Source organism: Stegostoma tigrinum, chromosome 8 (genome assembly GCF_030684315.1).
Source record: "Stegostoma tigrinum isolate sSteTig4 chromosome 8, sSteTig4.hap1, whole genome shotgun sequence".
Lineage (NCBI taxonomy): Eukaryota > Metazoa > Chordata > Chondrichthyes > Orectolobiformes > Stegostomatidae > Stegostoma > Stegostoma tigrinum.
In genome coordinates this window covers 11,010,725-11,025,399 of record NC_081361.1, presented here as the reverse complement: position 1 = coordinate 11,025,399, position 14,675 = coordinate 11,010,725, and the positions used below count along the sequence as shown (strand labels likewise).

Genomic DNA, 14,675 nt, shown 5'->3' with positions numbered 1-14,675 from the left:
TTTACAACCACAAAATATTTATTTCAATTTCAACCACAGTTTAGCTCCTTAGAGGAGCAGTACAGATTACAGGAATATGCAAGATTAGCTCTGTGGATTCAAAGTGAGTGTAGAATTTGTTTTCCTATTCCAACCTGTCTCCAGTTTCACCTTTCAGTTCATTTCATGTTTATGATGACCTTCCCAGTGGATTTGCGTTGCGTCACATGTAGAAAAGCTTCATTTACCTAAAAGAATTACAAAGCCGATAAAGTACCTCTTAAGTGCAAATGTTCTGCTTGTAATGAATAGTTACCAGTGCAATAGTTAACTGACTTTTAACTCTGCAAGTTATTTATATTTTTCTTGATGAATTGCCAGATCATAATATTAATTTTTTTTTACAGCTTTGCACTTTAAGTATTCACATATTCATTTCATGCATGTACTCTGCTTACGTTGGCAAGGTGTATTTCGTCAAATAAACATTTGCTTCTCTGACTTGTTTCAGGTCTCTTGTCTTACTTTGCTTGTCTGCACTTGTTGATAGACAACTATCAGTCCAAGCTTGATCGAAAACACATTAGGATCAGTAACAATCTTCTAACTGAAATCACAAACTTCTATGTGCTACAAATATCTAACACTGCATTTCTGTGTTCTGGCCAGAGATTTTGTCCCAGCAAGCTGTATTTGCACATGGAGTGAAGTAGAAAACACTGAACTGGTAAAATCATTAAGTGACAGTCAAGTATTAAAACTGTTGCAAATAGTCAGAGTATAAACTTTGATCAACAAAGGGCAATAGAAAATGTAACAATACATGTTCTCGGCCACACTGCAGAAACTAAGCTGGTTATTTCAACATCCAGCTTAAACAAGACTTCAGTAGCAATCCCCTTACCTCAAGGTAATCCTTTTTACATTCACCAGGAAATGTCATGACAAGTATTATTCTCATTATTTTACACTGCACTACATGCTATATGTAACATTCACATTAAATAATCACAACCTGTGTGAGAGCCATAAGTCTACTAATTAAAGAAAAACACTATGTTCGACAGTAATGAAATCATTTTCTGCTTTCAGTCTTTCTGGAGGTGATGCAAGGGAGCTGGAGAAAACTTCTATATTTTCCAGACATGTCACTCACTAGGAATCACACAATTGCATTACTTGAAAGAAATTGCCAACGTTCAGATTAATTCCCTGATCCTGACATGTGGATTTCACAGTGAGGATTCCTCTGTGCTTTAACCACAAGATTGACTGATCTTTTGAATGTGACCAGAAGTTGCAGATCCAGATTTCTGTTGTTGATAATATGTTCATGATGCCCTTGTTCCTGCTAAAAGTTTACAAAATGGGTCAGGAATCAATTCTTATTTGAAACACTAGCTTGTTTTATTTCCATAAGTCAGTATTAGCAAATAGATCTCATTCTGATTTGAGACTTTTTTTTTGCTTTAACACTGTGCTTCTCCTTTATCACTTTCCTCTGCTCATACCCTCTTGTCCCCTGGAGGCATTAACTGAGGTTCAGCTCTACAGAAGATACACGTCCTCTGGTTCTTGTTTCAATTATCCACTTGTGCCCATCAGAAACAAGTGCAACAGGCTATGTGATCAAGCTCATGGTATTCATTTCCAAGCCTTCAGATTTCCAGGTTTCTGACTTGCAGCATCTGCAGTTCTTTAAGTTTTTATTCAGATTTCCAGTGCTGGATAAAAGGGAAGAACAGGAATCCTGTCCATTTGCTTTTCTCCTCTTCCTAACTCCAGACGGCTAACTGTAGCAGTGCCAACTACTTCTCTTTGATAATATAACTCAGCACAGAGTGAATCAAAATCGGAATTCTTCCTGCTCTGCACAATTCAGAAACTGATTATTCATGTCTTTATGTGACAGAGGAAGTCAATTTACCATTTCATTATTTTTAAACTCTACTTGCTGTAACATCTGAATTTCATTACATTTAAATGGCATGACAGTCATTTTCTTGCTTCATCTTGATGTACATTATTTTACATATAAACCAAGCTTTTTGTAAGAAAACGAAAATAGATGGCAGCTGTTCAATCAGTGAATCCTGATTAAAATGTCTGTGAGCTACTAACGTCAATGGAGGTAGTGAATACATTAATAATTCCTGCAGTATAGATTCTCTCTAGGCTTTTATTCAATGCCACTTAGCATGAGGAGTCAATTCTGTAACATTTGAAGTAAGTAACAATGTTCTGCAAGGGTTAGTGATAATGGGAACTGCAGATGCTGGAAAATCCAAGATAATAAAATGTGAGGCTGGATGAACACAGCAGGCCCAGCAGCATCTCAGGAGCACAAAAGCTGACATTTCGGGCCTAGACCCTTCATCAGAGAGGGGGATGGGGTGAGGGTTCTGGAATAAATAGGGAGAGAGGGGGAGGCGGACCGAGGATGGAGAGAAAAGAAGGTAGGTGGAGAGGAGAGTATAGGTGGGCAGGTAGGGAGGGGATAGATCAGTCCAGGGAAGATGGACAGGTCAAGGAGGTGGGATGAGGTTAGTAGGTAGGAGATGGAGGTGTGGCTTGGGGTGGGAGGAAGGGATGGGTGAGAGGAAGAACAGGTTAGGGAGGCAGAGACAGGTTGGACTGGTTTTGGGATGCAGTGGGTGGAGGGGAAGAGCTGGGCTGGTTGTGTGGTGCAGTGGGGGGAGGGGACGAACTGGGCTGGTTTTGGGATGCGGTGGGGGAAGGGGAGATTTTGAAGCTGGTGAAGTCCACATTGATACCATTGGGCTGCAGGGTTCCCAAGCGGAATATGAGTTGCTGTTCCTGCAACCTTCGGGTGGCATCATTGTGGCACTGCAGGAGGCCCATGATGGACATGTCATCTAAAGAATGAGAGGGGGAGTGGAAATGGTTTGAGACTGGGAGGTGCAGTTGTTTATTGCGAACCGAGCGGAGGTGTGGTTTCCCCAATGTAGAGGAAGCCACACCGGGTACAGTGGATGCAGTATACCACATTGGCAGATGTGCCGGTGAACCTCTGCTTAATGTGGTATACTGCATCCACTGTACCCGGTGTGGCTGCCTCTACATTGGGGAAACCAAGCGGAGGCTTGGGGACTGCTTTGCAGAACACCTCCGCTCGGTTCGCAATAAACAACTGCACCTCCCAGTCTCAAACCATTTCCACTCCCCCTCTCATTCTTTAGATGACATGTCCATCATGGGCCTCCTGCAGTGCCACAATGATGCCACCCGAAGGTTGCAGGAACAGCAACTCATATTCCGCTTGGGAACCCTGCAGCCCAATGGTATCAATGTGGACTTCACCAGCTTCAAAATCTCCCCTTCCCCCACCGCATCCCAAAACCAGCCCAGTTCGTCCCCTCCCCCCACTGCACCACACAACCAGCCCAGCTCTTCCCCTCCACCCACTGCATCCCAAAACCAGTCCAACCTGTCTCTGCCTCCCTAACCTGTTCTTCCTCTCACCCATCCCTTCCTCCCACCCCAAGCCGCACCTCCATCTCCTACCTACTAACCTCATCCCACCTCCTTGACCCGTCCATCTTCCCTGGACTGATCTATCCCCTCCCTACCTGCCCACCTATACTCTCCTCTCCACCTACCTTCTTTTCTCTCCATCCTCGGTCCGCCTCCCCCTCTCTCCCTATTTATTCCAGAACCCTCACCCCATTCCCTCTCTGCTGAAGGGTCTAGGCCCAAAACGTAAGCTTTTGTGCTCCTGAGATGCTGCTGGGCCTGCTGTGTTCATCCAGCCTCACATTTTATTATTCTGCAAGGGTTGTTTGCCAGGTCATCCAGACCCCATCTTAATTAAGTCTGTCACCAAAAGTTGGAATGCTGCTCCCTACCCCATGTAGTCACAATGACACTGGACGAGTTTAAAAGCTCTTCCTCCAGAAGTTTCATTTTCCAATGCAAAAATCCCTGAATATGACTTCCAGGATTTCTTCGGCTCCAATCTTCCCAGTGATCTTTCCTAGTTGTCTTAAGGCTACTCTCAGCTGCTCCGTGGCCACGACGAGATCCAACTCTCGGTATTGGCAATACTCCGTCAGAGCACGGGTGCAGTTCTGCAGGTGCAGCCGGTGACGAGCCTGAGTTAAACTGGGGCTGCTGGCCAACGGATTCCCACACATTTTTTCGACTTGCTCTCCCAGGAGGCGCAAGAAGTCGTCAAAACCGCTGCCGGTCTTGCATGACAGCAGGCACACCCGAGCGAGCCCCTGTTCTTTCAGAACCGAGCGCAACGTCTCCAGCTCCTCCGGCTGAACGAGATCGGTCTTGTTGCAGACCACGATCGAGTCCGCCACCGCCGGGCTCTCGGCCTGAGCCGGACGCTCGTCAGGTTCACGCACGGCCGCCGCACTCGCATGGCCTCGGAGCAAACGCGGCACCGCACCGGACGGCTCCGAGACCAGCTCCGCAGCGTCCAACACGAAGAGCGCTACGTCCGCGTGGCGAAACCTTTCCCGAGCACGCCTCACGCCCTCCCGCTCCACGGGGTCGGGAGTCTCTCGGAGTCCCGCGGTGTCGCACAGCAGAACGGGGTAGCCTCCGAGATTCACGGCAGCCTCCACCACGTCCCGGGTGGTCCCAGCCGCGGGCGAGACGATAGCGGCGGGTTTCTGGCAGATGCGGTTCAAAAGGCTACTTTTTCCCGCGTTCGGCGGCCCGACAATTGCTACATGGACTCCGCTCCTCAGCCTCTCGCCGCGGCGCCTGTCGCCGAGGTGCCCGTCGATCTCCCTCTGCAGAGCTCGCACATCGCCGTCCACGCTACTGAGGACTCCCTCCTCGATGTTGCCGTCTTCGCCGAAATCGATGTAAGCCTCTGCATGGGCCAGGCACCGCGTTAACCTCTCGCTCCATCCATGGTACAGGTCCCCGAGGTCGCCGGACATCTGCCGCAGAGCCTGCCTCCGCTGGGCTTCGGTCTCGGCGTGAATGAGGTCTCCGAGCCCCTCGACCTCGGTCAGGTCCAGCTTCCCATTGAGGAAAGCACGTTTCGTGAACTCGCCTGCCTCCGCCGGCCGCAGCCCGGGCAGGTCTCCCAGGGCTCGGAGGACTCCGCCGACCACCGCCGGCCCCCCGTGGACATGGAGCTCGCAGCAATCTTCGCCGGTGTAACTGCGGGGTCCCGGGAACCACAGCACCAGCGCCGTGTCCAGGCGCTCCCCCGTCCCGGGGTCCAGCAGCGGCCGGAGGGCAGCGGCTCTGGCCGGCGGAAGAGCTCTCCGGCCGGTCAGGCGGACCAGCGTCTCGCTGCTGCCGGGGCCGCTCACTCGGATGACAGCGACCCCACACCTGCCCTGACCCGAGCTCAAGGCAAAAACGGTGCTTCTCTCTCGGGCGTCCGAGGAGCACGTCCTCACAAAGCTGGCCCGAAAACTGCACTGTTTGAAGAAAATGCAAAGTCTCGTTACTACATTAAGGGAGTCAAACCGCGGGAGACAGGCTGTAACATCAAAAAAGACGGAGAAAAGTGCAAAGAGTGAAAGAGGACTTCCTAGAATGGCAGTTTTAACAATTCGGCATCGACATCAACCAGCATTCAGTCAGAAACAATCATCCGCTGCCTCAACCCCGTCACCACCACCCCTCCCACCCCCACAATTGCATGTAAAGCAAGTTTGATCCCCAAGACAACAGCAGCAGCAGCCCAGAATGATTCATGTTCTCGCTCTCTGCCCGAACTCGGGAACTTCCAAGGGCATCTAACCTTATCAATGTGCTTGCATTCTACCATTGACACAGCAGTTGTGTCAAACCCCTGCATCACTTAATAATCGTGTCTGCTGAGATATTCAAGGAAAAATGGCAAAGAGCCCACGTTCAGAGATTTTAAAAACTGTTCACTTTCAGGAGATAAATATTCAAAATATTTCACAGGCTAGGAAAATAAATCAGTCAGCCAGAGTTCCTCTTGCATATTTCTAAACAGCTACTCAGAGTAGCAACAGACGAACTGATAATAAACTGGGTGCGTTCCCACCAGGTACATTAGCAGGAATCCAAGAGCTTTTAGAAAGGGGTGTGGTGATTGGAACATTTGCAGCAAGCATGCAGTGCAAAGGGGGAGCTGCAAACACCATCAAATTGAAATAATCCTCCACCTTTCATACTAAAATGATCAACATGACATTGTAACTTTTGAAGCTGGGCTTGTCGGTTCTCTCTGCAAACTCCTGACTGTTGTCTGTAGCCTCAACTTTCTAATTAATGACATTCCCCATCTGATGCAGACTGTCCTCTGCCTGAATCCTCCTTGTTCCCTTTGAAACTGCCTCACAAAGTACCCCTTTCTTACAGACAGAAGTGCAATCTGAAGGAGCTGACATTAGTATAAGATATGGCTCAGTGAGTGTGGTGATTTCCCAGACACCTCTATTATCATCCTTTGGCAAATACTCATCAGTAGGAAAGACCCACCAGACTTTACAGCTGAACAGTATTTACCAACAAAGAATGGCTCTGGAAATCCATTTAAAATGGGGACCAGGAGGATTTTTTCTCTCTCTAGGGCCATTAATCTTTGGGACTCTCTTTCCAAAATAGCAGTTTAATTTTGGTCATTAAATATAGCTAAGGCAGAGTTATTTTGATCTGTACAGGAGTCAAGGTTAATGTGGGGGCAGGCAGGAAAGTGGATTTAAGACCACAATCACATCACTGGGTCAAAATCACGGGGCCTTGTGGGCCACCAGCAGCATTACTGAATGGTGGAAAAGTCTTGAGGGGTTTAAATGGCCTGCACCGATTACATATGATCTTCTTCAGGTACATAATGGGCAAAATAACATTTGCACCATAAACTTGCCAAGTAATGACAGTCTTGACCAGGAATATAATCGTATTGCCTTGACATTCAACTGCATACCATTCCTGAGTCCTCTGTCATTAATATCCTAGAGGTTACCATTGATCAACGACAAAAGCAGGTCAGAAGCTGGAAATTCTGCAGGCAGAAACTTGCTGCCTGACCCAAAGCCTGTCCACATTATACAAGGCACAAGTCAGGGGCATGACTGAATACTTGCCGCTTGCTTCAATAAGCGCAGCTTTAATATCATCCAGGACAAAGCATCCCACTTGACTGGAACCCCAACCACCACATTCAACAGTAAGTCTCTGCACCACCAACACTGTGGCATAAGTGTGTTCCATCTACAATATGCACTGCAGCAACTCAACAGGGTTCTTTCAACAGCACTTTCCTGCATCCTCTACCACGTAGAAGGTCAAAGTCAGCAGGTGCATGGGAACACCACCACTTATAAGTACCCCATTAACCATCCTAACTTGGAATGCTATCACTGTTTTTCTTCATCACCGGGTCAAAATCACGGGACCTTGTGGGCTACCAGCAGCATTACAGTACTCCGATACAATCCGCAACATCATGGCCCAGTGTACACCCCAATCTGTCATTACCATTAAGTCAGAGGATCAAACCTGGTTCAAATGCAGAGTACAAGAGCGCATGCCAAGAGCAGCATTAGGCATACCTAAAAATGGGATGACAACCTGATGAAGCTACAAAACAGGACAACTTGAATGCCGAATAGCATGACAGCAAATTACAGAGATGGCAAAGTGATTCCACAATTTATCAGATCAAAGCTCTGCAGACCTACCACAATTTGTTGTGAATGGTGGAAGACAATTGAACAACTCACTGGAGGAGCAGGGAATCCACAACTATCCTCATCCTCAATGACAAGGGAGCCCAGCATATCACTGCAAAAAATGAGGCTGAAGTATTTCCAACAATCTTCAGCCTGATGTCTTGTGTGGATTCAACCCCAAAAATCAAGAAACAGCTGAAAGCATTAAATACTGCAGAAGCAACATTCTGGCAATAGTACTGAAGGCTGTTGTTCCAGAATTTATCTGTGCCCTGGAAGGCCGTTCCAGACAGGTACAATACTGGTATCTACTTGGCAGACTAGTACACAAAAAGCAGGACATATCTAATTATCAGTGCATCAATCTTTGCTTTATTATCAGTAAATTGATGGAAGGGGGTCATCAATTGTGATAACATGAGGTTGCTTAGTGATAGCCTACTCACAAACACTCCTGATGTCATTCCAGCCTTGATTCAAGCATGGATAAAAGAGCTTAATTGCAGGAGTGGGAATGACTGTCCCTGACATCAAGATTGCATTTCATTGAATGTGACACTGAGGAGTCCAGTGAAACCTCAGTCAGTGGGACTCAGGGAAAACTCTTTGTTAGTTAATCATATCTGGCATCAAGGAAGAAAGTTGTGTTTGCTGGAGATCAGTCATCTCAGGATCTCTCTGCCAAACCATTTTCAGCTGTTTCATTGAAGACCTTGCCTCAATCTCAAGGTCAGAGGTAAGGAAGTTTGTTGATGATTATACTATGTTCAACACCATTCATGACTCCTCAGATACTGAAGGAGTCCACCTTCAAATGCAGCCAAGCAACAATGATATTCAGGTAAGGCTGACCATTGGCACAAGTTCTTGGCTATGACCATCTTGAACAAAAGAAAACTAAACTGGTGCATTAACTATGACATTCACTTGCATTACCAGCACTGAATCTCCCACTATGAACAGCCTGGGGCTGCCACTGACCAGAAACTGAGCAGAACTAACCATATAAAAATGTGGCTAAGAACACTGCAGCAGATAATTCAGCTCCTGTCGCCTGAAAGCCTGACAACCATCCAGAAGGCACCACTCAGGAGTATAATGGAATACTTTCCATTTGCCTGACCGAGTGCAGCTCCAAAAACACAAGAAAATGGAAACTATTCTGGATAAAGCAGCCTGCTTGGAGTAACATCACATCCATAAACATCCACTTCCTTCACTACTGACGCTGAGTATCAGCAGTGTGTATTATGTTTAAGATGCACTGCAGGGGCTCCTCAAAGTGCATCATCCATACCTACAACCACTGCCATCTAAAAGGACAGTGGGACCTGAGGTATTGGAACATCACTGGCAGCACATTCCGCTTCAAGCCACTCATCATCGTAACTTAGAAATATATTGCCCTTCTTTCAGTGTTCCTGGATCAAAATTCTGGAACTCCCTCCTTAACAGCATTGTGAGTTTACCTACAGCACATGGATCGCAGAGTTCAAGAAGCTAGTTCACCGCCACCTTCTCAACTGTAACTAAGGACAGGCAATAAATGCTGCTCAGCCAGTGAAGTTCTCAGTGAAAATAATATTTTGACTACTTGTCAAAGATCATTTTTTAAAAATCAATAATCATCCTATCTTGTGCCATATTCATGTTATTGGCCAATATCAAATAATAAAACCATCTCAGCAATTATTACAAGCAGATACAGTTGCTCAAAGTCATTCTGGCAATGGTTTTCAAAAATCTACTTTCCATTTTTCCTTTGAATTCTCCCAAAATTGACTTAAGTTTCACCCATTTAATTGTCAAATGCTCCCTCTTTTCCTGTCGAAATTCCCTTGTTTCTATTCAGCATGTCAGATGACCAAGCAGCAATTTCAATTTGACATTGTTTAAATCATAGGAACATATCCGTTTTCCTATTGCTGGTCTCTTCATAAGATGAATCTTTTTAAATGACTTAATCTCAGAAAGCGTTAATGACCATTTCCTTCTTTATTTTTCCCCTTGTGAAAACACTAATTTGTGTCGGCTAGGGTATAGACTTTCTGGTATCTCAACCAGCTGACCAGTTTCCCTGCGATAGCCAAGACAGTTCCAAGAATATTGTGTCATATTATGACAAAGAAGCCCAAATATGTCTCCATCTGACCTTTGCACATAATATGCACCTCAAGCAGGGCTACAGATTCCCTGATCTAGGAAATACTGACCAGCCTGCCATCAACTCACCTTATCAACTCAATCTGCACAGATCAGGAACAGAGCCAGAGGCCTGTTTGATCAGTGTACTCCAATGATGCTTTGTGCACTGAGCCACGATGGAGTACACTCTTCAAATGTATCTTATAAAATGTGATGCTAAACCAAGAATTGCTGGAAATGCATGACAATCCATATCTTTAAAGACCAAAGGTTAACTTTAAACTATAAACCCTTTACCAGGCGAGAAAATAAATACAGCTTGTTCCATTGTAGAGTTGAGGAGAAAGGGTAGAATGAAATACGAGGTTGAATAATTTGAAAACTGCTCAATAGAAAAACAACAGATATTACAAAAAGATAAGTGCAGTGCAACAAGGGCAAGACATTAAAAGACTATGCATCCCATTTTACGGTTTTCTGGCAGCCATTTTTTACGATAATCTGACTTTGTCCCAAAAGGGATGGAGTACATCTGTCGTTATCCAGTATTGAAGTAAATTAGCGTGAGACTTGGGTATTACAAAATAGAATTCACCAAAACGTAAGTCTAAATGGACAAGTGGAGCATCTGTTCCACTCCCTCAACTTTCAGTCGTATGTTCAACAGTGTGAAGACACAAGCTCTTTCACACTTCTTCCATTTTTGTGTATCTTCTACCAGTGACTGACAGGATTGGTCATTACATTTTCCACAATTATGTTACTCCTGCTGTCAGCCCTCCCACTTTCACAATGACGACATGATCCCCTTGTCCCTCATTCAGTCCACCAGACAGCTTCTGTATCTATATCGTTCATTGTCTCTACTCAAACAAGGTTTCTCCTTGACAATGGTCAAGTCTCCTTCAAGTTCCATACATTGCTTTTTTCTTTACTTGGACCCTTCATTCATCTCACACATTGCATTATTCACTTAATAAAGTAACAGCACCTCAACAAGGTTTCTTTTCTTAAGACAAGCTAAGTAATGCAAATTTTGGAGATCCCAAATAAAACCAGAAATGGTAGAAGAACTCAGCATCTATGGGAAGAGATATCCAGTCACATACAAGTTAATAGGTTCAATGAATTACAAATTTTTTAACAGAGTACTGTCATATATTCAAAAAGATTAGTTAATATCTTGAGTGCTAGATATACCTCTGTCATGTAGTTTGCATATAATTAAATCTGTTATCCTCTCTGATAATGGTTTTTTTTTATATTCACTCATGGACATGGGCATCGCTGGCCAGCAAGCATTTATTATTCTTACTTAGTCGCCCTTGAGAAGGCTGTGGTGAGCTGTCTTCACAAACCGGTGCAGCGCCCCTGCTGAAGGCTGACCCACAATGCCCCTCGGGAGGGAAATCCAGAATTCTGACCCAGCAACAATGAAGAAATAGCGATATATTTCCAAATCAGGATAATGAGCAGCTTGGAGGGGAACTTGCAGGGCATGGTGTTCCCATGTGTCTGCTACCTTTGTCCATCCAGGTGGAGGTGGTTGTGGGTTTGGAAGATGCTGTCAAAGAATGTTTGGTTAAATTTCTGCAGTGCATCTAGTATAGTACACACTGCTGGCACTCAGCATTGGTGATAGAGAGAGTGGATAGTTGTGGATGTGACACCAATCAGGTGTCTGCTTTGTCCTGGATGGTGACAAGTTTTTTGAGTGGAGCTGCACCCATCCAAGTAAGTGGGGAGTATTCCATCACACTCCTGACTTGTGCCTTATAGATGGCAAACAGGCTTTGGGGAGTCAGGAGGTGAGTTACTCACTGTGATATTTCTAGCCTCCGAGCTGATCCTGTTGCCGCTGTGTTTATGTGATGCATCCTGTTGAGTTCTGATAACCCTGAAGATGTGACGGTGGGGCTTCAGTGACGATAACATTGTCAATTGGTGGTGATTAGATGGTCTCTTACTGGAGATGGTCATTGCCTGGCATTTGTGTGGTAAGAATGTTACTTGCCACTTGTCAGCCCAGATCTGGACACTGTCCAGATTTGTTGCATTTAGCCACTGACTGCTTCAGTGTCTGAAGAGTCATGAATGGTGCTGAACATTGTGCAATCATCAGCAAACATCATCACTTCTGACCTTATGATGGAGGGAAGGTAAGTGATAAAGCAGCCTAAGATCTCCCTTGCCGTAAACCCATCCCTGGAACATGTGGATAACAATGATACCTACACCAGGCTCTTACTTATTGACTACAGCTCCGCCTTCAACACCATGATTCCAAACAAACTCATCTCCAAACTCTGAGACCTTGGTCTCAGCTCCCCCTCTGTAACTGGATCTTCGATTTCCTGACCCATGGACTGCAATCAGTAAGGTTAGGCGACAACATCTTCCACGATAATCGTCAACGCCTGTGTCCCACAAGACTGCATGCTTAGCCCCTTACTGTACTCTTTAGACACCCATGACTTTGTGGCCAACTTCCGCCCCAACTCCATTTACAAGTTTGCTGACAGCACTGCTATAAGTAAGATCTCAAACAACAATGAAACAGAGTACAGGAAAGAGATCAAGTGCTTAGTGGCACGGTGTAAAGACAACAATCTCTCCACCAATGTCAGCAAAATGAAGGAGCTAGTCATTGACTTGACCCTTGCCTGCATCAATGGTACTGAGGTGGAGATGGTCCAGAACGTGAAGTTCCTGGGAGTATGATCACAAACAATCTGTTCTGGTCTGCCCATGTTGATCAAGAAATCAAGACAATGCCTCCACGCCTCTATTTCTCAGAAGGCTAAGGAAATTCAGCACATCCACAAATTAGTAAGAGTCTTACTAATTTTTATTTTACAGATGCACCATAGAAAGCATCCTGTCTGGATGCATCACAGCAGGGTATGGCAACCACATCTTCTCAAGTCCACAAGAAACTACACAGAGTCATGAACACAGCCCAGTCCATCACGCAAATCAGCCTTCCATCCACTGACGCCATCTATAATTGCTACTGCCTCAGGAAAGCAACCAACATAATCAAAGACCCCTCCCATTTTATCTGTGGCTGTAATATTGTATTCTTCACCCTGTTGTCCTATCAGATGCACTTTATATGGTACAATCTGACTACAGAGCAAGCAAAACAACACCTTTCATGCACCTTGGTACATCGACAACAATAAATCAAATCAGAAGTTGTTTGGGCCTAGGATACTATCCTGAGGAACTCCTGCACAGATGTCCTAGAGATGAGACGACTTACCTCTAATAACTACAACCTTCTTCCTACATGCCCACTATGACTCAAGCCAGTTGAGAGTTTGCTCTGATACCTAATGATTTCAGTTTTGCTAGAGCTCCTTAATACCACACAGTCAAATGCAGCCTTGATGTCAAGTGCTGTCACTGTCACCTCAACTCTGGAATTAGCTCTTTTGTCCATGTTTGAATGAAGGCTATAGTGGAGGTCAGAAGCTGAGTGGCCCTGGCAGAACCCAAACTGAGTGTCACTGAGCAAGTTACTGCTGAGCAGGTGCTGCTTGATAGCACTGTTGAGGACACTTCCATCATCATTTTACTGATGATCAACAGTAGACTGATAGGGCGGTAACTGGCCGTGTTGGATTTGTCTTGCTTTTTGTGTATAAGACATACTTGGGTAATTTTTCACATTGTCAAGTAGATGCCAGTGTTGTAACTGTAATGGAACAGCTCGGCAAGGGGAACGAGTTCTGGAGATCAAGCCTTCAGTACTATTGCTGGAATGCTGTCACAGCCCATAGCCTTTGCAGTATCCAGTGTCTCCAGCTTTTCTTGATATCACATGGAGTGAATCAAATTTGCTGAAGACTGGATTTTGCAATGATGGGGACCACTGGAGGAGGCTGAGATGGATTATCCACTCAGCACTTCTGGCTGAAGATTGCTGTAAAAGCTTCAACCTTATCTTTTGCACTGATGTGCTGGGCTCTACCATCATTGAGGATGGGGATATTTGTGGAGCCTCCCCCTCCAGTGAGCTGTTTAACTGTCCTCCACCATTTGTAGCTGGATGTGGAAGGACTGCAGAGCTTGGATCTGATTCATTGGCTGTGGGATTACTTAGCTTTATCATTTGCAGCTTATGCTGTTCGGCATGCAAGTAGTTCTGTTTGGTGGCTTCACCAGATTGACACCTCATACTCACATATGCCTGGTGCTGCTCCTGGCGTGCCCTCCTGCACTCTTCACTGAACCAGGGTTGATCCCCTGGCTAAGATAACAAAGTGTGGAGCTGGATGAACACAGCAGGCCAAGCAACATCTTAGGAGCACAGATGCTGCTTCGCCTGCTGTGTTCATCCAGATCCACACTTTGTTCTCTCGGATTCTCCAGCATCTGCAGTTCCCATTATCTTTGATCCCCTGGCTTGATGGTAATGGTTGAGTAAGGGATATGCCAGGCCATGAGGTTACAGATTGTGCTCGAGTACAATTCTGCTACAGTTAATGGCCCACAGCACCTCATGGGTGCCTAGTCTTGAGGTGCTAGATCTGTGTGAAGTCTGTCTCATTTAGCACTGCGATAGTGCCACATAACATGATGGAGGTTATTTTCAAGGACTGTGCAATGGTCACTCTTTCCAATACCATCATGGACAGATGCATCAGCAGCTGGCAGATTAGTAAGGGTGAGGTCAAGTATATTTTACCCTCTCATTAGTTCCCTCACCACCTGCCGCAGATCCAATCTAGCAGTAATGTCCTCTAGGACCCGACCAGCTTGATCAGTGGTTCAGCTGCCGAGCCACTCTTGGTGGTGGACATTGAAATCCCCCACCCCCAGTACATTTTGTGTTTTTGCCATCCTCAGTGCTTCCTCCAAGTGTTGTTCAACTTGAAGGAGAGACTGATTCATCAGCTGAGG

General features: G+C 45.6%; 1 protein-coding gene across 4 annotated transcripts in view; it reads right to left on the bottom strand.

Moving 5' to 3' along the window:
* Positions 1–14,675, bottom strand: part of LOC125456542 (quinone oxidoreductase-like protein 2) — a 37,326-nt gene continuing 22,651 nt past the window's right edge. For all 4 annotated transcript variants that reach the window (XM_048539748.2, XM_048539750.1, XM_059647729.1 and 1 more), the window contains one exon: positions 1–227. In XM_048539748.2, the coding sequence (XP_048395705.1) occupies positions 159–227 (69 nt within the window). In that variant the 3' untranslated portion in view covers positions 1–158. The remainder of the gene's footprint in view (positions 228–14,675) is intronic.